At 48.8% G+C, this 23847-nt stretch overlaps 1 protein-coding gene and 1 long non-coding RNA gene across 5 annotated transcripts in view; one reads left to right on the forward strand and one right to left on the reverse strand.

The window, feature by feature from the left end:
• Positions 1–4251: 4251 nt before the first annotated feature.
• HAND2 (heart and neural crest derivatives expressed 2) lies at positions 4252–9504 on the reverse strand. The gene is made up of 2 exons (XM_085641844.1): positions 8387–9504; positions 4252–5317 (listed from the first exon to the last, which is right to left on the reverse strand). The coding sequence occupies exons 1-2, from the start codon at positions 8921–8923 to the stop codon at positions 5219–5221; spliced, it is 636 nt and encodes a 211-aa protein (XP_085497970.1). The 5' UTR covers positions 8924–9504; the 3' UTR covers positions 4252–5218.
• A 3346-nt stretch (positions 9505–12850) lies between these two features.
• LOC146862620 (uncharacterized) overlaps positions 12851–23847 on the forward strand; it is a 223428-nt gene continuing 212431 nt past the window's right edge. For all 4 annotated transcript variants that reach the window (XR_014978156.1, XR_014978158.1, XR_014978157.1 and 1 more), the window contains exon 1: positions 12851–13031. This is a non-coding gene — a long non-coding RNA (uncharacterized LOC146862620). The remainder of the gene's footprint in view (positions 13032–23847) is intronic.

Raw genomic sequence — 23847 nt, forward strand, 5'->3', positions numbered from 1 at the left:
ATCGAGGTCCGCACTTCGGGTGCATTTCCAGAGAGAGAACAGATGGTAATGCGGGGGCCAGGCTCGGGTTGCTCCATCCTGCTTTCCACAATAAATGGTACAACACAGCTTCTGCCCCGATCCTGGCCGAAGGACGTGTTCTGTAACCAGGCCCCAGAGCCGCACTCGAGGCTTTGGGGAGGGCCGTGTTATCAGCAGCAGCGCTGACTCCGGCAGGCAGGCAGGCCGGCCGAGGCCAGGCCTGACGTCCCGTCCACCTCCCCTCACCCCTCCGCCGCCCTGTTGCCCTTTTTAGCTTTTAACGTCAAACGCTACATTTTTGCCGGCTCCGGCCTGTCTAGGGCTCTTGCGCCGGAGCTGGGAGAGTGATTGCCCTGTGCGAAATTGCAACGTTCACATTAGCCAGCAATTAAAACAGGTCTCCTTTCCCTTTAAAAAAGACAGGGCCTGGCTTGATAAATACTAGCTTTTGTAAAGGGATCAATTCTGGCTCTGCACTACAGATCGGGGGTCTGGTACTTTCTCAAGAAGGTTTCCCACCAACATTATCTTATGAACAGATATGCGATCACTTCTTTATCTTCTTTTATTTTAATTAATGAGTGCTCTTGGCGTCTTCAGATTCCAGGCACGTGGTTTGCATTCATTCATTGATGCAACATTGGTATGAGTAAAGCTACATTTATTCGAATTTACCATATTTATTATTCGTTTACCGAGGGCACTTCTTTTTTTAAATGATTGTATGTTCGGTGCATATATATACACACACACACACACACACCACAGCGAAAATAAAATTAGCACGGTTATCGCTCCTGTCCATTTTAAAGCCAGGGTAGGCTGCGCATTCTACTTTTCAACTTTCATCTGCGATTAAGCGTGCGAAATATTTTGAAAGTGAATTTTAAGCGCATTTGTTGTCACAAGCTCGCATGCCGGAAGTTGCACAGCTGGGGCCTGCCAAAGCAACACACTGAGAGAGGAAGTCCCCTCGCCCAGCTATCAGTTTCAAAACAAAGGCAGGCACTAAAGGAAAATAGCGGCAAGTATCGTCTCCGGAGTGTTGTAAACAGAGGCAAGTGTCTGTAAACACAGCCGAGCGCGAGAGAGTCGTAGGCGCTGACCCCGGAGAAAGGGCACGGCACTTGTGCTGGCTGTTCTAACCCTTCACCCTCGGGGGGCGGCGGGCAGGTACTGCGATGGGGCTCGCTTATCTTCCTACGGGCATCTGCAGTAAAAGCGCTCTCTGCTCGCGTCCCAAACACACTGCACGTGACACAACACGACGAACGGGCGCTCATGACAACGCGCGCTGAAAATGTGTGTTTCATGCAATGCGCGCTCACAACAATCTCTTCCCTCAAAACAATGTGAGCTCAAAACAATCTTTACCCTGAAACTAATGTGCGCTCAAAACAATCTCTTCCCTCAAAGCAATGTGCGCTCAAAACAATCTCTTCCCTCAAAATAATGTGAGCTCAAAACAATCTTAACCCTAAAACTAATGTGCGCTCAAAACAATCTCTTCCCTCAAAGCAATCTCGATGCTCGAAACAAATCTCTACCCTCAAATCACCCCCTATCCCCAAAACAATATACGTTCAAAACAATCCTTAGCCTCAGACCAATGTGCGCTCAAAACAATATCCTCAAACGACTATCTACCCTCAAAGCAATCTCTGCCTTCAAATCTACACTCTAAACAATCTCTACCCTCAACAATCCCTATCCTCAAAACAATGTGCGCTCAAAAGAGTCTCTGCCCTCAAAGTACCAAAGGGTGCTCAAAACAAACTCTAAGCCAAAGCAATCTCTTTGCACAAAAACAACGTGTGCTGAAAATAATCTCTACCCTCAAACCAATGTGCTCCGACTGAGCTCATATCGTCTACTTGGACCCAACATAAGATATACCATACATCTGATGTGTTCAGGTACAGTCAGTCCATGAAACCTTTCTCAAGTTTACACCATGAATCCAATCTTCCTTCATCACAACGTATCCTTATACTCAGCGTGCCTCTGCCCTTTCTCCAAGTGAGGCTAACAGTCTCAATCTCCAGTTGCATGATACCTTCAAACTTCGAAACATTTCGAGGGTACTGTTTCTGGACTATATGTTCTTTTTTTTATTCCTCATTTTCTATTGAAGCTTCCATCAATTGAAAATCATGTGTTCGACACACGGGACACTATATTAGAGAACTATAGCAGAGGACTTAGAGATCCCCGTCTTAAAAATAATTATTTCAAAATGTTGCAGGGTTGGACCTTGTCTCTGGCTAAATTACACTCAGCTAAACTTGGTCCTGACTTCCTCTGCTGGAGAGGTAGATCATCAGATTGTGATATAGTTCGTACTTTGTGGGAATGTCCTAGTATTCGTACATTTTGGATCCGGATAAGAGACTGCTTGAAAGTACATTATTTTCTTAACTTCTCTCTCATAAAACCTTGATCACTCTCACATAATACTTCTGAAATCCCACATATCTTCAGACATACCTTCAAATGGCTCTCCACTGCACCAGGTCAAGCTAAAATTCATATTGTACGTTTTTGGCGAACTAATGTTATACCAGCTCTTAATTCTTGGCTTGCAGATATGTCTGATATGGCTCACTTTGAGAAAATGACATATAAACTCAACGACATTGTTCATCAGTTTGATAATATATGGGGCCCTTCTAAGGTGTGGGGTGATTTTGACTCCTCGTTGTACTTCAGTGCCGAAGGGTATCAATACGTCTGTTATATATTATTTCCATTTCATGTTCTCATTCTTGTAATTAATTCACGTAAAATGTGATGTATCATCTTATCATCTTTGTACATTACTGCAGTACTTGTATTGTTTTTCCTTATGCTGTTTTACTTTTTTGTGTTATCTCTGCTCATATTTCATATTGTATTCTTGGCATTTTATATTTTTGTGCAGATAAGTAACTATTGATCATTGTTTGCTTACTATGGTTAAACATGTAGTATAATTTTGAAATACAAAACATGGTGCAGTCAAAACACTCTATGCTCAAAAGCAATTCAAACATCGCGCAAACTACAGCCACAGTGTTGGGGAAGTTATTTGACAGAGTAAATTGTCCCCACCAATAAACGTCCCCAAGGCCTCCAAGCCGGGGATGTGAAGCTTCATCCCGCATACACACAGTGCACACAGTGCACACAACCCCACACCACGATACACATAGTGCACACAAACCCACACGGGCATACTCGCAGTGCACTGAACCCCACACCCGCATACTCAGTGCACTGAACTCCACACCCCCATACACACAGTGCACACAGCCCCACACTCCGGATACACACAGAGCACACCTCCCTGCCAGCATACATGCTGTGTAGATATTAAAGAACACACGCAACGGTATTCGATCCACCCATGTGTCCCTCATCTATGCACTCAGACTGCCCCCAGTCTTTCTGTCTCTTTCTCTACCTCGCCGCCGGTTGTCTTTCGCACTATCTACGTGTCTGTCTGTCGGCCTGCGTGGCGGCTTCCTGCCCACCGTCTTGCTGGTCTAACACTTCGCAAAGGAAGCCGCGGGCTGGAAGTATGACTTCAGGGGCTCAGTGATTTAGGGTTCTGCGTCAGGGAAGCATTAATAACCCTATTTGCAAGGAGCCTTGACAAAGACTGCAGCCCTGACCCCATGTACCTAAGTGAAGGTCTCATTAGCAAAACAATGCACAGCTGATCCGCGCGCCTCTCCGGCCTCGGACATCTGAGGTAATGCTGGACACGAGCAGGCGTCGAGGAGGCCAAGAACTGCAGGGGTAAACCAGAGTTCAAGTCTGAGGTTTGAAAACTGGGGTCACCTTTCCACAAACTAGTATGTGCGGTTTATTATTGGACACAAAATTCGGCCACACAAAACCATCAGACATATGTACACACATTCAAAACCATCAGACATGTACTCTCGAAGGCTACGCGTTCAGCTTTATAATTTCTACATTCTTGGACTGTCCTATTTTTTTTACAGCCCTCATAACCAAGAATGTTTGCGCTGTAATAACCTACTTTACAGGCCAACAGCAACCACATGGATTTTCGGAACCCAGGTGGCTACATTTCGACCACGCTACTTGTGAAACGAAGCTCTATTTGACACCAAACATCTGTGCCGTCGGAGCCGAGTCTGAGAGGCTGTCGGGCCTATTCTGCAGCCCTCTGCCAGGTTATCTACAACTCCTTCCAAGCACATAAGCAACACATCTTCTGTAAAAACACACAGTGGTTTATTGAACATTTACAACGTTTACACTATCAAATATTAATTAAACTCCACATTTTAAGACGGAAGTGCACACAAATAAATCGCCTTCAAGACTAGACCATCACAACACCAAGGACAAAAACACAACTGGAGAACAGCAATACCATTGGGAACACTGCTCAGCGGGCCCGTCGCCGTCTGGTCTATTGATCCATCAATGTTTGTGTCCCAGAGGCCGCGCTTCACTCACTGCCGCAGCCGGAGCCCCTGACCGCGCGGGTGCGGACCGGCAAGAGAGGCCCCTCGCTGGCCTTCGCATGGCCGGGGACCCCCATCTATCCTCACCAGGCCTCTAGTCTGCGCTCAGGGCTTCTGCGGACATTGCACATAAATAAACCGGACGGTTCCGAACACTGAGGAGAGACACTGATGGGGCCCGGGGCTCCGGGGCCATCTACCGGCCTGAGGGGCGCTGGCCTACCCGGGCATGAGGAGCATGGGCTCAAACTGGCTTGTGGGTACGGGACACACCTGGCATGATGGGTTCAGGCGGTGCACTGATGGAAGGGTCACGGGCCCAGCAAGAGCACGGATAGACCACCAGCCCGAGGAACACGGGCAGGGTATGGGGTGAGCGCCTCGGGGGTCTCTGTGCACCACACTATCTCCAGATGCTGCTCGGACCTTACACCGTCGCCCAGGGCTTGTCGCCCCCCTGCTGCCCGTGGACTCCTGGGGCCCGTGTGTAGGGGAGGGGGCGCGGACTCTGGCCCGCCCTCTGTCACTGCTCTATCCCAAGTGATCCTCGCACCTTGCCCCCACCCCAGGCTCCTCTCGGACCCCGCACTGTCTGTGGGGCTCCCCGGAGCCCGCAGCGGTCTGGCAGCTCCTCGGACTCCTCACCGTCTCCGCGGCTCCTCGGACCCTGCTCGGTGCCGAGGGCCCCTCGGACCCCGCAGCGCCGAGGGCCACAGTCACTGCTTGAGCTCCAGCGCCCAGACGTGCTGCGGCCAGCCAGTCCTGCCCTTGGTTTTCTTGTCGTTGCCGCCGACTGTGCTTTTCAAGAGGTCATTCTGGGGAGAGAGAAGGCAGCGGTTAGAGGACATCCTGGAGGCGTGTAGGCGCTGACTGAGAAATGCAGAGTAAATAACTATAAAACAATTTACAGTTCCCGTTATTATTTGTGAACAGATGTACGCGTAAACTATTGCATTTCCCCAAACAATCCTAGATAAAGACATTCCCAGATTTGTTCATCTAGATGCAAAACTCGGCAGTAAAATCCCCCCACACGCCACAGCCCGGCACACGGCAGAGTACACACGGCTCTTTCCGCAGGGGAACCTACCTGGAGTCTCACGTCTGAAAGAGGGATGACCGGCCTACGTCTGGGGCCGGTTTTTATGGAGGGGGAAAGTGAAACTGGAGAAAAGTTGCATATGTTTTTGTCGATATCCGTAAGGGCAGCTATAGTGCTCGCGGTATTTACAAATGTAGGAATTATTGTAAACGCAGGAACCTGAAAGTCACATCTGTGTCCACTGAAAACACAAGCCACGTCTTCGGTAAATCTGTGCCAAGCACCCGATCGCTGCCCCAGTGTTTTCAGGCATTTCCCCCTCGAATGGCGGGGACCGGAGCTGTGGGTTTGGACGAATGACGGGGGACTTGAGCTGTGGGTTTGGACGAATGACGGGGGACTTGAGCTGTGGGTTTGGACGAGCCCCCATCGCTGCAGTTTAATCGAGGACGGTCAAACTGCGAAGCACAGCCCTACAATCCACACCTCAGACTGCCCAATGGAAGAAACCGCGCACGACGAGCGCCTACCCACGTGTCACAAGGTGTTACTGTGCATACATCACTTGTGAGAAACTCACGCAACCAGAAACTGCGCAGAAAAGATGCCCATGTGTTTCAAAAATGCCCTGGCAGTACACACTGGCGATTCTGTCTCACTGATATGTTGAATAATTCCATTGAATGCGGAATGTGTGCACGATTATGCCACATACAAGTACTAATGATTTCCTGGTACATTATGCCATAAGCATATTTATACAACAGATCATTTTAAGAGCACAAGTATGCAGGATTCTGCTGCACGTCATTCAGTCTGTCCAGCACCTGCACGCGAGCTCGAATCACAACCACTGCGCTCGAGCCCACACAGCACCAACGTGCACGCAAGGCCCGTGCTAAACAAAGCTAAACAAGTGTGACATTCACTTCACGTCCTGATGAATGCGCACAAAAACAAAAGAAACATTTTTCGTCAGTAGAATGAAGGTAAGTCAAAGATCTGAACTACCATTTAACCAAGAATATATTTGCAATCGGGACGTGAAATGTTGTTTTGTGTATTATTCAAAATGTTTCTTTACAACAGCGTGAAGTGTATACAAGAGCGTATATTTCTGAAGCCGTTCCAGAGCCTCTTAATGCCCGGGTAAAACTGTGCATATTTCAGGCCGTGTTTCACCTTCTCTGTGAATGAACTCAGTTCCACCGTGAGGTCAATAAATCCTTCTAAATATCGCAGGGAACCACTCTCTTGCGTGGGGGCTGCGGAGGTCGACAGTGACTGAGCTGAGTGCGGGCAAATCCGTATTAATGAAAGACGGGCCGTGGGAATAGCGCACTCAGCGCCGGGGGAGCCGTTCACCAGGTCACTACATAATGACGAATGCACGTTGTGTGCACGGAGTATCAGTGCATTTTTGTATGTGTGCGTGTACATACATGTAAGATTGTATATGTGTGCGTGTATGACTGTGCGTATATATATGTGCGTCTATCTATGTATTTAAATATATTTTGACACGCAGAGAATATTTCATAAATTTGATTATATTTATATATATAATTACATTAATAAATAAAATATCATTCTCTGCGTGTCAAAATATAATAAATAAATAGATACACGTACATATATACGCACACACATACACGCACATATACACACTTACATGTATGTACACGCACACATACAAAGATAATGTAATGTAGTGATACTGAGAGAGAGAGAGATCATTTGACCCCTGACCAGACAAATATACAAATTACCAAACCAAGGGGCATATTATTAAAACGGCGTTAAAATTGGGCTTGATAATATGCCCTTGAGAATTTCCATAGAAGCCCAGGTTCTGGTGTCAACATGGACTTCTGTGGGAATTCTCAATGGAATTCTCATTATCATCGCTTTAGCGGCAGTTTTCAATCGCGAAAGCGGTGATAATATTAACGCCGTGCTTGATAATATGCCCCTAAATCTGTTTCCGTAAAGGCCTGCATGGCTACCACAGAGAGTTTTATGTAAAGCGCATTTAATAATATTTTCAATCAATTGCTGCGTTTCGCATCTAGCCCAAAGAAGGCTCTGCTGAAATACGATCACTTCTGGGCGCTCTAACCAGGGTGATGCTGCCAGGCATGAGCTAAGCCTCTTGCAGTGCACAGCAGGGGACACTGGTGAATTCACACGAAGCGTATCACGAGGTGGGCGAGTATCAGAAACTGTTGTGAGGAAAGGGACCCATTTGAAAGAGGACGAAGATCTTGTTTTAGCCGGCCACGCTGCTACTGCTGCCCCCGCACATGGAGGCCAAGGGAGGGGTCTGTGACAGGGACCCGACACTGACTCACGGGACCCCAACACCCCAGCAGACTGGCCACAATTGCCCCTCCCTCACTATCAGCCTTTGTGTTTCACGCCGTGTATTCCGCTATAACCCCCCCCCCCCCCAATCGCAGCCAGTGGGTGCAGGAATGAATCCCTTCCCAGCCTTGAAAGCACAGGCAGCTCTGGACTCTCCCCTCCTGGGCCTCTCTGGATCCATTGACCCCCCCCCCTCTCCACGCACACTCAGGATCTCTCTCGCTGACTCCCCTGAGAACTCGTCCACAACCCTGTTTTCTTGGCTGACAGAGCACAGGCCTCCTCTGCCCCCGGTGCCCCTAGCGCCCCACTTACCCTCTCATCCTTCCTCCTGGTGATGACAGTCCAGTCCTACCCTATACTCTGGACCAGGCCCAACTCCCGACCCCTCACCTCCCCACCAGCTCCTTCTTGCGCTTGTCCTATTGTTGCTGACAGGCCCCACTCCCCGGCCCCTCGCCCCCCCTCCCGCACTCACCAGCTCCTTCTTGCGCTTGTCCTCCTTGCCGTCGGCCCGCTTGAGGTCGGCGCGGAAGGCCTCGGCCTCGCTCTGCTCGTCCTTGGCCAGCAGGTCCATGAGGTAGGCGATGTAGCTGGTGGCCAGGCGCAGCGTCTTGATCTTGGAGAGCTTGGTGTCGGCCGGCACGTTGGGGATGCACTCCCGCAGCTCGGCGAAGGCGCTGTTGATGCTCTGCGTGCGCCGCCGCTCCTTGCGGTTGGCAGTGCCCCTGCGCTTCACCGGCCGCGAGCCCAGCAAGCCCACGCCGGCCCCGGCCGGCCCCCCGGGCCCGCACAGCTCCAGACCCCCGCCGCCGCCCCCGTACTCCGGGCTGTACGGGGCGCCCGGCCCGTAGTCGGGGGGAGAGAGCTCCGGGTGACCGATGAGCCAGCCGTGGAAATAGGGGGCCTCTTCATGGCAGCGCCCGGTGGCTCCCGCAGCCGAGAAGGGGTAGCTCTCGTGGTGGTGGTGCACCGCCGGGTGGTGGTGGTGCGGAAAGCCCCCCACTAGGCTCATGTCCGGGCCCTCCCAGGGGCCGCCCCTGCGCGGGTCCCCCTCAGTCCTCAAAGCAGTATCCAGTTCCCCATAGGCCGCGGCACCCGCCCCCCGCTGCTCGCCGGGGGGCGTGAATGTTGTCCTGCGGCCTCCCCGGCACCACCACCGCCGCGCCTGGGAGCCCAGCGCGCCCACTGACGCGCCCTGCCGGGACTAGGCGCTTACCGCTCGCCTAGCGCCGAGTTGGGCTTCAAGGGCTTTCCGTAGACCCTTCTGTTTTCGGGGTTATTCCCAGTACCCCTCGTCCATAGCTCCTTTGGGCTGGGGTCCTTGCGTGCTGCCGGGGTCCTTTCTCCAGGAGGGGTCACTGCGCCATCCCTGCTGGTCCTCTTGGCTTCACCCCGGGCTGTCTCCTTGCAGCAGGCACCTGGCAGCTCATGGGAGCAGCTCGTGTCCCCGAGGGGGTGCGCAGCTCATTATTATTGTTGTTATCACCGGGTTGTCTCGGCGCAGACAGCGTGTGGAGCACTGCAGGCGGCACCAGTCGAGGCTCACCACTGGCCCAGACTTCCCAGCCCATTCCTCCATGTACAGCCACATGTCCAGGGCCCGAGGGGTTAATATATGTCGTCAGAGCCGGGACCGGCCAGTCAGGGCCTAGGAGGGGCGCGGCCCAGGAGGCAGCAGTCAAGGGCCTTTCATGTGCACTGCACTAATTGTGGGCTCCGCCCTAGGGGCCGGCGGTGGAGCCGTCTACAGAATACAAGGACACTGTCCGAAATATAGAGATGGGCGCATATTTGTGTTCCTTGGTAGAGATTAATGAGAGTGTTATGGCTGTATAACGTGCAATAACACATCTTTACCCAGGAGAGTCACCAGAATTAGCTGTACCCCGTGTCACTGAGGACCCCTGGCCCGGAGAAGAATCTAGGGACCAGTGCTGTACCCATGGGCACCAGCTGCACCCATTTGTGCAATAGCTGCACCCATTTGTGCAATTTGTACTCCCACTACAGGAACAACACCCTCGTGCCAGACACGAACCCATGTCGTACCGAGAGCCTGCTTGCCAGGGATCACTCCCTGTGCCAGCGGTGAGCGCGTGTCAGAGCCGCACCTATTTGTGCAAATGCTGCATCCTCTGTGATAGTGCTGCCCCTCACTGCAAGAGCTGCACGTCCCGTTCCAGTGTTGCACCCCTCGTACCAGTGCTGCACATCTGTGATAGACCTGCAGCCCTGTGTAAGAACTGCACCCCCTAGTATCAGAGCAGCAATTTATGTGAGAGTGCTGCACTCCCTGTGCCAGAGCTGCACCCCCATGTACCAGAGCTGCACCTCTTGTACCGGAGCTGCACCCCTTTGTGCCAGAGCTGCACCCCTTGTACCAGATCTCCACTTCTCTGTGCCAGAGCTGCACCCCTTGTACCAGACCTCCACCCACTCTGTGCCAGACCTGCATCCCTAGTGCCAGAGCTGCACCCCTTGTACCAGACCTCCACCCACTCTGTGCCAGACCTGCATCCCTAGTGCCAGAGCTGAACCCCTTGTACCAGACCTCCACCCTCCGTGCCAGTGCTGCACCCCATTGTTCCAGACCTGCACCCCTTGTACTGGACCTCCACTGCTCTGTGCCAGTGCTATACCCCTTGTACCAGAGTTGCACCCCTTTGTGCCTGAGCTGCACTCCTTGTACCAGACGTGCACCCCTAAGTGCCAGTGCTGTACCCCTTTGTGCCAGAGCTGCACCCCTTTGTGCCAGAGCTGCATCCCTGGTACCAGACCTCTGCCCCTCTGTGCCAGAGCTGCACCCCTTGCACCAGAGCTGCACCCCTTTGTGCCAGAGATGCATCCCTGGTACCAGAGCTGCACCCCTTTGTGTCTGAGCTGCACCCCTCTGTACCAGTGCTACACCCCTTGGGCCAGAGCTGCACCCCTTGCGCCAGAGCTGCACCCCTTTGTGTCTGAGCTGCAACCCTTGTGCCAGAGCGGCACCCCTTGTACAAGAGATGCACCTCTTGTACCAGAGCAGCTCACCCTGTGTACCTGAGCTGCACCTCGTGTACCAGAGCTGCACCCCTCTGTGCCAGTGCTGCACCCCTTGTGCCAGAGCGGCACCCCTTGTGCCAGAGCTGCATCCCTGGTACCAGAGCAGCTCACCCTGTGTGCCAGAGCTGCATCCCTGGTACCAGAGCTGCACCCCTTTGTGCCAGAGCTGCACCTCGTGGGTCAGAGCTGCACCCCTTTGTGCCAGAGCTGCACCCCTTGTACCAGAGCTGCACCCCTTGTACCAGAGCTGCACCCCTTTGTGCCAGAGCTGCATCCCTGGTACCAGAGCTGCACCCCTTTGTGCCAGAGCTGCACCTCGTGTGTCAGAGCTGCACCCCTTGTGCCAGAGCTGCACCCCTTTGTACCAGAGCAGCTCACCCCTTGTGCCAGAGCTGCGCCTCGTGGGCCAGAGCTGCACCCCTTTGTACCAGAGCAGCTCACCCCTTGTGCCAAAGCTGCGCCTCGTGTGTCAGAGCTGCACCCCTTTGTGTCTGAGCTGCACCCCTCTGTACCAGTGCTACACCCCTTGTGCCAGAGCTGCACCCCTTGCGCCAGAGCTGCACCCCTTTGTGTCTGAGCTGCAACCCTTGTGCCAGAGCGGCACCCCTTGTACCAGAGCTGCACCTCGTGTACCAGAGCTGCACCCCTCTGTGCCAGTGCTGCACCCCTTGTACCAGAGCTGCATCCCTTTGTGCCAGAGCAGCTCACCCTGTGTGCCAGAGCTGCATCCCTGGTACCAGAGCTGCACCCCTTTGTGCCAGAGCTGCACCCCTTGTACCAGAGCTGCACCCCTTGTACCAGAGCTGCACCCCTTTGTGCCAGTGCAGCTCACCCTGTGTGCCAGAGCTGCATCCCTGGTACCAGAGCTGCACCCCTTTGTGCCAGAGCTGCAACCCTGGTACCAGAGCTGCACCCCTTTGTGCCAGAGCTGCACCCCTTGTGCCAGAGCAGCACCCCTTGTACCAGAGATGCACCCCTTGTGCCAGTGCTGCACCCCTTGTATCAGAGCAGCTCACCCTTTGTACCAGAGCTGCGCCTCATGTGTCAGAGCTGCGCCCCTTGTACCAGAGCTGCACCTCGTGGGTCAGAGCTGCACCCCTTTGTGCCAGAGCTGCACCCCTTGTGCCAGAGCAGCACCCCTTGTACCAGAGATGCACCCCTTGTGCCAGTGCTGCACCCCTTGTATCAGAGCAGCTCACCCTTTGTACCAGAGCTGCGCCTCATGTGTCAGAGCTGCGCCCCTTGTACCAGAGCTGCACCTCGTGGGTCAGAGCTGCACTCCTTTGTGCCAGAGCTGCACCCCTTGTATCAGAGCTGCACCCCTTGTATCAGAGCGGCACCCCTTGTGCTAGAGCAGCACCTCTTGTACCAGAGATGCACCCCTTGTGCCAGTGCTGCACCCCTTGTACCAGAGCAGCTCACCTTGTGTACCAGAGCTGCACCTCGTGTGTCAGAGCTGCACAACTTTGTGCCAGAGCTGCACCCCTTGTTCCAGAGCGGCACCCCTTGTACCAGAGATGCACCCCTTGTGCCAGTGCTGCACCCCTTGTACCAGAGCAGCTCACCCTGTGTACCAGAGCTGCGCCTCATGTGTCAGAGCTGCACCCCTTGTGCCAGAGCTGCACCTCGTGGGTCAGAGCTGCACTCCTTTGTGCCAGAGCTGCACCCCTTGTATCAGAGCTGCACCCTTTGTGCCAGAGCTGCACCTCTTGTTCCAGAGCGGCACCCCCATGCACCAGAGCTGCACCATCTTCTGCCAGAGCTGCACCCCGTGTACCAGAGCTGCACTCCTCGTCCAGCCTGCACCCCTGTGCCAGGCCCGCCCGCTGCCTGCTCTCACCAGAGGGGCGCGGTTCACCCACTTGGTAAGACTCTGCAGACTGTAACTCAGGTCCAGGGAGGGGGTACGGCCGGGGCGGCCCCCGCACAGACCCGGCTCTGGTCAGTCTCCTCCGCGAACGTGCCTGCGAGCTCTCAGGACAGATCTGAGGGAACTCAGAGGACTCTGAGGACGGAGGGCGTCGCACACACTCTGGACGCTGCGGCCGCTAACAACTGCTGCCGAGGGTGCCCAGCAGGTAAAAATAATAATGATAATAATAATGTCTCTATCTTGTCTTAACGGGGTGACACGCACACCCGCTCGCCCATATTTCAGATACTTTACCTCAGGCGCGCGCAGTGTCCGCTACTAAGGGCCTGAATTAGAACGGTGACGGATATCCAGTCCGCCGGAATATAAATCCCATAATACCCCATGGGATTTAAATTTCGGCGAAGGGGATATCCCTCACCGTTGTGACGGAATCACCCCTCCACCAAATCTAAACCAGGCCCTTAAGTGCCCATGTAAATGCCAGCTTTTCTATCACCTGGGGATCAGCTCAGCTTTAAATGGTCTCAGTTTAGACAGGCAACGGTATAGGCAGCAGGGATCTACAGGATTTGTACAGGATCACCCTGTGTGTTAATGTGTGGCGAACCCGGGATTTCTGTTTTCAGAGGCAAAAGCAGTTGAATTTAAGAGTCCAATGAACGGCGTGTTAATCATTGAACAGAGGTCGGTGTGGTCGCCTGGCCCTCTTGCCATTCACCAATGTTCTTCTGTTTAGGAGAACAAATAAAAATACGACAACATATGCAGCCCCCATCACCCCCGCCCTCACCCCACGTCTCAGAAAAGGCACAATGGTACGCGAATTGTCGGGGAACGGGGCAGGACGCTGAATTAAAATGGAAAGGCAACCGAAGCTCTAAACTTGAGAAACCACGCGTGACATTCAGGGTTTGGGTGGGCACACTAGGCGGGCAAGTGCCAGTGCCATCTTCTTTCTGGAAGACTATACCCCAGTGATGGTGCACCACACAATGTGTGCCCCAGTGCGGGGCAGATTGAACAGCTGCACTTTATTTGCCAGTGTGATGGGGTGTACCACACATTGTTCCCGGGAGAGCGAACACGCATCGCTGCCCTGCACTGTCCAGTGTGGGCAGCCATGGGGCATACCGCACATTGCGCCCCGGGGGTGTACCCCCGTGCAGACAGAGCGAGCTCGCATTGCTGTCCTGTATTATCCAGTGTGGACAACCATGTCAGCAGGGCCCTGTAAACTGTGAATTATGCGCCCGCCAGGACGCCCGACCGTGGGCGCTCAGCGCTCCCACACACAGGCGCGGCCGCCAGGGTGTGAGGGTGACTCGGTCAGGCGCAGAGAGCAGGCTCGCATAACAGACACCCCCGTCCCCCCAACCAGAGTGAGATAAAGAACACGCGCTATAAAGATAAAAGTGCCCAGCTCCGCTGATTGATAATTGGAAGATCAGATACCAGGAGAGTACCCCGCACCCGTCACAAATATTAAACTTAGAACTTCGCTTCTGTTTCGAATGCCACAAATGCATAAAAAGCACATTTCATGTTTCACGGATTGGCATACACTGGAGTACAGGACCCGGGCACTAGAACCGTGGGGAACTGAAAACGGAAACTCGCGAACCTCACTAAACTCGGAGCTGATACATTGTGAACATTAATGTGATTAGGCTGAGTTAACTTCTCACTGCAACTGGCGTAGAATTAACGTGCGAAACTCACTGGGCTTGGACTGGATTCACTTGCAAACCTGCTGAGTTTCGACCGAATTAAGTTGCATAGACTTGCAGATGAATTAACTTGCGAACCTTTCAAAACGTGACCGCAGCTTGGTTTAGAGCTGATCTGCGAATAAAGGACTCCGAACCTTCCTAGAGTGGCCGTTGATTTGCGAGTAAACTTTCCGACCCCCGCTGTATTCGCAGCTGAGTTGTGGATACAACACCGAGAAACTAGCCAGACTTAGCGCTGGATGACGCCGCGCATCTCGCTCATGCTTGAACAAAGAATCGCGAACAGTAGTGGACTTGCGGAAGAAATGCGAATGAAAACGTGCGAATTTAGAAATGCATTTATCCTTAAAGAATTTCTCCCTAGAGTTCTACATAAACTCTTCATCCCGTTTCTTTTAGATGGATTCCACAAATAAATAGGCCCACGTTGTTTCCTTTCTCAAAGAATATCTCAGGACAAGTTGTGTATCAACTGTGATAAAGTGGACGTTTTATGCCTAAGAGGGCAGAGACAGGTACTTTCATTTACCTATTGTCTGTTGCCAAACTGCCCAGACAGGGTCCAGTTCTAAGGGTTAAACGAGACAAGCAATTGGAGTTCAAAGCGCACCGCAGAAAATTCGGATCAGCCGAAACAAAGAACAGTAGACTTCGAGCTTACCCTTTCCAGCTGCACACTTTACTGATTAGGTGGGCTTGATAAAGGGGAGCCAGAGGGATTCCACAGGTAAGGGCAGCTAAGGTACCCGTGGTTCCTCCGCGGTTCTGCGCGTTCCTCCGCGGTTCTGCCACTAAGTGCCGATACGGCGCTGTCTCGTGTCCTTGGGACAGTGTTGCAGCCGTGAGGCCGCCAGAGGAGGGCTCCAGTCACACCATCCCCGCTACGAAGCACCGTGCCGAGGTGACACTGTTATTATTTCCGTAAGGGAGTGCTACAGCGGCGCTATATTTTGTCTGGCACTTAGAGTGGTGACGTGTTCTGTAGCACAGAGGGCTGAAGCTGCACTTAATTTTGTTCTGTAGAAAAGAGCGTTGAAATGACACAGATTTTTTAAAAAATATTTTGTAGGTGCGAATGTTAAAGTGACACTGTATTTGTTGCGCGGGAAAGCGGTGAAGTGGCGTCGTGCCGTGTTCTGCACCTAAGAGTGTATTTTTTCTGTTCCAGATAGACACGGCAGCGCAGTCCATTCAGTTCTCCAGTGCCGACCCTGCACTGCATTTCTTCCTGGTAGAAGATGTTAAAACCTCACTGTATTTTGCCCCGATCCCGGAAGTCTTGGAGTGTGCCCTGTGTTCTGTCCTGTAGCAGGGGTTGCCCTGTCGGAAGTTGTGAAAGAGACGCTGTAGTTAGTTCTGTAGCCCGTGTTTGGAGTGTCCGTGTTTTATTCCCTGCAGCGGCGTGTTTAAGAGCTGCAGGGTTGTTCTGCAGCAGGGGTTGTAGCGTGCTTGGATTTTGCTCTGTATGTAGTTGTTAAAGTGATGCTATGTTTGTTTGGTAGCAGTAACTTGTAGTGTGCTTGTATGTAGCCATGTGTAGTCCGTTAAAGAGATGTGTTTTGTTCTGTAGCAGAAGCTTGTAGTGTTCACGTATTTTGCCCTGTAGTAGGGAGTTAAAGAGACGTCGTGTTTTGTTCGACAGGGGGGGGCTCGTAGTGTCCATTTATTTTGCCCTGTAGTAGTTTGTTAAAGAGCTGTTGTGTTTTGTTCTGTAGCGGTAGATTGTAGTGTCCATGTATTTTGCTTCGTAGGTAGTTGTTAAAGTGATGTGTTTTTTTTTCTGTAGCACGAGCTTGTAGTGTCCATGTATATTGCCCTGTGGTAGTAGTTTGTTAAAGATATGTTGAGTTCTGTAGCACGAGCTTGTAGTGTCCATGTATATTGCCCTGTGGTAGTAGTTTGTTAAAGATATGTTGAGTTCTGTAGCACGAGCTTGTAGTGTCCATGTATATTGCCCTGTGGTAGTAGTTTGTTAAAGATATGTTGAGTTCTGTAGCACGAGCTTGTAGTGTCCATGTATATTGCCCTGTGGTAGTAGTTTGTTAAAGATATGTTGAGTTCTGTAGCGGGGGCTTGTAGTGTCCCTGTATTTTGCCCTGTAGTAGTTTGTTAAAGATATGTTGAGTTCTGTGGTGGCTTGTAGTGTCCGTGTATTTTGCTCTGTAGTAGTAGTTTGTTAAAGATATGTTGAGTTCTGTAGCGGGGGCTTGTAGTGTCCATGTGTTTTGCTTCGTAGGTAGTTGTTAAAGTTATGTGTTTTTTTTTCTGTAGCACGAGCTTGTAGTGTCCATGTATATTGCCCTGTAGCAGTTTGTTAAAGATATGTTGAGTTCTGTGGTGGCTTGTAGTGTCCCTGTATTTTGCCCTGTAGTAGTTTGTTAAAGATATGTTGAGTTCTGTGGTGGCCCTGGGGCTTCTAGTGTCCCTGTATTTTGCCCTGTAGCAGTTTGTTAAAGATATGTTGAGTTCTGTGGTGGCTTGTAGTGTCCGTGTATTTTGCTCTGTAGTAGTAGTTTGTTAAAGATATGTTGAGTTCTGTAGCGGGGGCTTGTAGTGTCCATGTGTTTTGCTTCGTAGGTAGTTGTTAAAGTTATGTGTTTTTTTTTCTGTAGCACGAGCTTGTAGTGTCCATGTATATTGCCCTGTGGTAGTAGTTTGTTAAAGATATGTTGAGTTCTGTAGCGGGGGCTTCTAGTGTCCCTGTATTTTGCCCTGTAGCAGTTTGTGAAAGATATGTTGAGTTCTGTGGTGGCTTGTAGTGTCCCTGTATTTTGCCCTGTAGTAGTTTGTTAAAGATATGTTGAGTTCTATGGTGGCCCTGGGGCTTCTAGTGTCCCTGTATTTTGCCCTGTAGTAGTTTGTTAAAGATATGTTGAGTTCTATGGTGGCCCTGGGGCTTCTAGTGTCCCTGTATTTTGCCCTGTAGCAGTTTGTTAAAGATATGTTGAGTTCTGTGGTGGCTTGTAGTGTCCGTGTATTTTGCTCTGTAGTAGGGTGGTAAAGAGACGCCGTGTTTTGCTCTGTAGTAGAGCGGGCTGAGGTGGCACTCTCTTTTTGTCCTTCGGCGGAGTGCCGAGCTTACGCTACGGTTTGTTCTGAAGCAAAGGCTTGAAATATCCCGCTTTTGAATTCTGTGGCAGAGAATGTTGAAATGACGCTTCGTTTTGTTGTGTGGGGGTGAAGAATTCCAACTGGATTCTGTTGTGCAGCACAAACCTTGTACTCGTTCTCTCGCAGATGCCGAGCGGGGTTCGGGTGTGTTCTCCAGCTAAGTGCCCAACTTGCACTGCGCTTTGATCACTAGTAGAGCGAATCGGGGTCACTGCACTATTTATTAGAATATTCCATCTGCACTGCACGCCGTTCCGCTGCATCTACAATCTGTTGTTGTTCTGTGCCACAGTTTGGACGTTTATCTCAATCAATCAATCAATGTATTTGTAAAGCGCGCTACTCACCCGCAGGGTCTCAAGGCGCTAATATGTTTATTCAAAAAGTGCAGCTGTGAGTTTGTACTTCGAACTACAGCCGAATGCCGAAGGACCATCTGTTTTTTTGTTCTTTGGAAGTGGGTGTTGAATCGACGTTGCATTTTGTTCCTTAAGGCAGCACAGAATGTAAACAGCACTATGTTCTGCGACACCAGCGATGTGACGTTACACTACACCACATTCTCTCGGGGTGAGATAACTGTGACGTCACACTACGTGTTGTTAACTAGCAGTGAAGTGCGTGTTGTTAATGGCCAAGTGACAGTATATCTTGTTCTATGGCACAACGATGAAATGACAGTGTAGGTTATTCAAAGAACGACGAGTTCACCTGTGTTTTTTGCGTAGTAGTGGCTGAAGTGAAGCCTTATTTTTATTTTGTATCGTACCAAGTCGAAATTACAACGTGTACCTTATTAGTTACAGTAAGCGCCCTACAAATAGACGCAAGATAACATAAAAAAAACATAAGGCACCGTGGCAGAGTGTTGAGGACAGCCCGTATTTTCAGTTCGGTAGTAGAGCTCGTTAAAGTGACACTGTTCAGAACCGGGCAACATAATTCTGAAGTTAAAATGTATTTTGCTCGGTTAAGAGGCCGGCACTGCAATGCATTCCGTTCTATTTCAGACAATGTCGAAGTTAGAATCTATTTTACTCGATAGCCGAGGATGTCGAAGTGACCCTGTATATCTATTTTGTATCAGAAACTGTTGAAGTTGCATTATATTTTTACCGCTAACACAGAGTGTTGAGGTGACGCTGTATATATTGTATCAGAAAACCTAGAATTTACATTGTATTTTCCTTGATCAAAGAGAGTTATGAGGTTACCCTGTATGTACTGTATCAAAACAATGTTTTAGTTACAATGTACTGTGCTAGAGTCAGATAATTTATCAAGTGACCCTGCATGATATATATATATATATATATATATATATATATATATATATATATATATATATATATATATTACCTACTGGCGGTCGCCAGTAGGTAGTTATAGTTAGGACCCTGTTTCCATAGGAAAACCGCAACATTCTATTTTGAATAACTTTGGCGCCGGTCGACGAATCCTCGCCAAATTTTCAAAATAGGTGGGGCGCTGCGCTCCGCTCCTACCCTGAAAGTCTCGGGGGGATTCGTCAAGCGGGGGCTGAGATAAAAGGGGGTCCCAAAACGCGTTTTTCCCATGCATTTTTCCATAGGACCTTTAGACACAGCCACAGCCCGAACGGCTGAACAGAGTTCCTTGAAATTTGGCAGAGAGGTAGTCTACAGGTCAAGGAAGTGCCTTTTGTAGGTTTGGTGTAAATCTGTTCAATAGATTCTGAGAAAATAGCCTTTAAATCAATATATATATCTGAGCCAGCTTACGGTGCGCTTACGGTGCGCTTACCGTACGCGTACGGTGACGTGCGCGAGCGCGATTCTGATTGGCTGTTCGATCTAAGTAAACATTCGAATCGGTCGAAACCAGGAAGCGGCGGCCGCCATTTTCTCTCTCGCACTCTGAGGGGGGATATTAAAAGCAAAATACGTGCATGGGAAAAATTAAGTCGTAAAGAGATAAACAAATCTTGGGAGCTAATCACTTTGAAAAAGTATCTGGAAGTACAACGAATCCCGAGGGGACTGAGAATAATGCTGATGCCGAATCATCAAGATGCATCTAATGAATTATTGCAGGAATGGGGGGATTTCGTTTTGAAATCATCGTTAGGCCTCATTGAAATACTGGTGAAGCACCTTGAAATCAGCCTTATTAAAATAAAGGAACAACTGTGTGATATAGAGAAGGAATTATCTTCGTTGAAAATGACGACTGAAATGGCAAAGTTTAAGGAAGAGTTGGAAGTGCAAATCGATCAACATGAGGACTCAGTCAGAGAACGGAAACATTCAAAATTCATGAGGGACGCGAATGATTACGCTGAGGGGCGTATCTTTACTTTCTCTCGAAAGTTTGATACAATGAAGGAACAAGCAACCTGGAATATTGCAACAAGCTTCTCGAGCAGTGCTTCCTCCCTAATGTCCAATGAGCCCAGTGATGGGGAACAGCAATCTGAATCAAACAGGAGCAAGTTATCTTTTTTAGGAGACATGCGCCTAATATTGCAACAGAGGCAATGGGAACAAAATCGGCCCACCTTTCGGCAACAAAGGGGAAGAGGCAGAGGACGGAAATGGTCACAAAGAAACCCAAAAGAAGGGGCAACAGAAGCAAGTGCTACCGTGGAAAAAACGGGTACAGAAACAAGGAGCATGCGCAGGAAGAACAAGTAAAGGATGAATTACAAGTAGTAAACTTATCCAAAAGACCTATTTCAGATACAGAGACTCTGTTATTAAAAAGAGGGATAAACTTTTGCCCCACAAGCAAAATGGATTTAGCACAAGTAAGAATCGATTTGTACTTATACATTCGTAAGATCAAACTGGCCAAATTCTTTGGAGATAAAAAACATTATGGAAAAACAAAAACATTGGAAGAACAAACAACCAGTGTACAAGTAAAGGACACAGAAGGTTTCTTAACATTATTAAATTTGGATATAACAGAGGGAGAGGAAATCCCTTTAAGCATGGCAATCAAACAAGGAGGAGCAGGTCTAAGTGGGATGAAATCGAAGTCGAAATTCTATCCTCAATTAACACCGGGAAACAAAATAGATTTGTTTCAAGAAGCAGTCATTCAAGACCTATACAAAATTAAAAGACCAGCATTCACCGATAATTTAACTAAGATGGAACGAGAAGCCCTACGGAATTTGACAATGGATGACCAGATCGAAATTAAATTGGCAGACAAAGGGGGAAACATAGTAATAATGGACAAAATGTCATATGTAGCGGAAGCACACCGGAAGCTGAGGAACACAAATTACTATGAAAAATTGAGAAAGAACCCCACCTTGGAAATAAAAGAAAAAGTTGATAACAAGCTTCAAGAATGGGTGGGACGAGAGCTAATAAATGAAGAAGAATGTAAATATCTAACAGTGCCCCATCCAATCACAGCCACAATTTATTTCTTGCCAAAACTTCATAAGGATCGCCAAAAACCACCAGGCAGACCCATCCTGTCAGCGAAAGGTTCATTGTTGGAACCAATGGCAAATTATATTGACTTCTTCTTAAACCCCTACGTAACACAACTCAGCTCCTATATACAGGACACGACGGATCTATTAAGACTACTGCAAAATACTCCCTGGCAGGATACATACCAACTAGTCACAATGGATGTCATATCCTTATATACAAACATTGAAAATGAAATGGGCCTTGAGGCATGTGATTATTTTTTGAAGGAACGCAGTATCAAATACAGTGAACATAACAAAATGCTCCTTGAGATGTTATCGATTTGCTTGAACAAAAATATCTTTGTTTTCGGAGATGAAGTGTATCGCCAAAGCAATGGGACTGCAATGGGATTTTCTTTTAGTCCCAGTTATGCCTGTTTAGCAATGGGATATTGGGAAAAAGAGGTTGCATGGTGTGAAAGTAATGAGTTAATGTTGAATAAAGTCATCAGTTGGAAACGGTTCATTGATGACCTATTCATCATTTGGGATGGCACTGAAATGGAATTCAGGGAATACTTCGAGTTGTTAAATAACAGCAAAACAAACATCAAATTCACATATGAGATCAGCAATAAAAGAGTCGTATTCCTTGATACGGAAATATATATCAAAAATGGCCATATACAAACAACTCTACATAGAAAAAGTACAGCAACCAATGCCACCTTAGAGGCGACAAGCTTCCACCAAAAAACCCTAATCTCAAGCATCCCTTATGGGGAATTCTTGAGAATCCGGCGAATTTGCAGTGAAGAAGAGGAATGGCATACACACGGTCAAAAAACAATGGAAAGATTCAAAAAAAGAAAATATAATGTCAACACAGTAAAAAAATGCTGGGAATCAGCAAACAGCAAAACAAGAGAGGACTGTCTTGCAAGAAAATCAAAGAAAACGGAATCTGAGACCATCCGGTTAATAATGGATTATTCATTGGAAAGCAAACAAATAGTGAGTATCTTGAGAAAAAACTGGAAGATACTACAATTGGACCCCACTGTCAAGGAAATAGTGGGTAAGCATCCGACGGTAACATACAGGAGAGCAAAGAACTTGAAGGATCATCTAATTCATAGTCATTTCAAAGGAAAAGAAAAGGAATCCACCTGGCTGAAGACAAAAGGTTTCATAAAATGTCACATGTGTAAAGCCTGTCAGATTGCCCAACAGACAAAAAACATCAAGATGGCAAATAATAAGATCTGGGAGATTCGCCAACTAATAACATGCAAAACGCAATATGTGATTTATGTGTTGGAATGTCCCTGCCCTTTGAAATATGTGGGGAGCACCATTTTTGAATTGAAAAAAAGAATATTGGAACACATCAGAGCAACAATACACAAAGACAAATCCAATGCGGTGGCAAAGCACATGGAACAAGCCCACCAAGGAGACTGGAAAAAATTGAAATATTATGGAATTGAGACCATTCCAAAGAAAGAACGTGGGGGAGATCGAGAAAGGCAATTGCGACAGAAGGAGTCACGATATATTTTAAAATTACGAACACTACATCCGCACGGCCTTAATCAGTCAGAAGAGCTCTACATACATCTATAACAAAGTAGAAATATAAATACAAAAAGAGAAAAAAAGTAGAAAATACAGTCAAGGATTGACAATATTGAAAGATATACAACAAATGGAAACTAATATCGTAAAAAAGACTCATTACGCATAAGATGACACTCCATCGGAGGAGATAATGAGAAAAGATCGCTCCATCAGTGGAGTTAAAGAAGAAGATAAGCGTGTGTAAAGGACATTGTTGACTGAACTTTTCTAAATAAAGCATTTGAATGTCAATAAACACAAAAGAAGGATCTAAGATAAAGAAACAATGGGTTTCAAAACTACATTCTCCAGAATGCAAAGGGGTGTTTGAGAAACCACCAGGAAATGATGTAATTTCAATTGAATTTAAAAAGGGCGGAATCAAACAAACAGTTGATCGTGAGCAAGGTATCAGGAATACCGAAACGCGTTGATCAGCCATTGCCTGTATCCTATGCATTGAATTTAAAAAGAAAAATAAAACGCATGAAAAGTTGTAAAGAGTGCTTCCCGCTTTCTTTCCGGCTGGAGGGAATTTTGGTGATATATATATATATATATATATATATATATATATATATATATATATATATATATTACCTACTGGCGGTCGCCAGTAGGTAGTTATAGTTAGGACCCTGTTTCCATAGGAAAACCGCAACATTCTATTTTGAATAACTTTGGCGCCGGTCGACGAATCCTCGCCAAATTTTCAAAATAGGTGGGGCGCTGCGCTCCGCTCCTACCCTGAAAGTCTCGGGGGGATTCGTCAAGCGGGGGCTGAGATAAAAGGGGGGTCCCAAAACGCGTTTTTCCCATGCATTTTTCCATAGGACCTTTAGACACAGCCACAGCCCGAACGGCTGAACAGAGTTCCTTGAAATTTGGCAGAGAGGTAGTCTACAGGTCAAGGAAGTGCCTTTTGTAGGTTTGGTGTAAATCTGTTCAGTAGATTCTGAGAAAATAGCCTTTAAATCAATATATATATCTGAGCCAGCTTACGGTGCGCTTACGGTGCGCTTACCGTACGCGTACGGTGACGTGCGCGATTCTGATTGGCTGTTCGATCTAAGTAAACATTCGAATCGGTCGAAACCAGGAAGCGGCGGCCGCCATTTTCTCTCTCGCACTCTGAGGGGGGC

Source organism: Triturus cristatus, chromosome 2_2 (genome assembly GCF_964204655.1).
Source record: "Triturus cristatus chromosome 2_2, aTriCri1.1, whole genome shotgun sequence".
NCBI classification, from domain to species: Eukaryota; Metazoa; Chordata; class Amphibia; order Caudata; family Salamandridae; genus Triturus; species Triturus cristatus.

Coding starts and splice junctions, on each gene's coding strand:
- HAND2 (XM_085641844.1), bottom strand. CDS start 8,923: ATGAGCCTAGTGGGGGGCTTTCCGCACCACCACCACCCGGCGGTGCAC. Junction 5,318..8,386: donor ACAAGCGCAAGAAGGAGCTG/GTGAGTGCGGGA, acceptor CTCTCTCCCCAG/AATGACCTCTTGAAAAGCAC.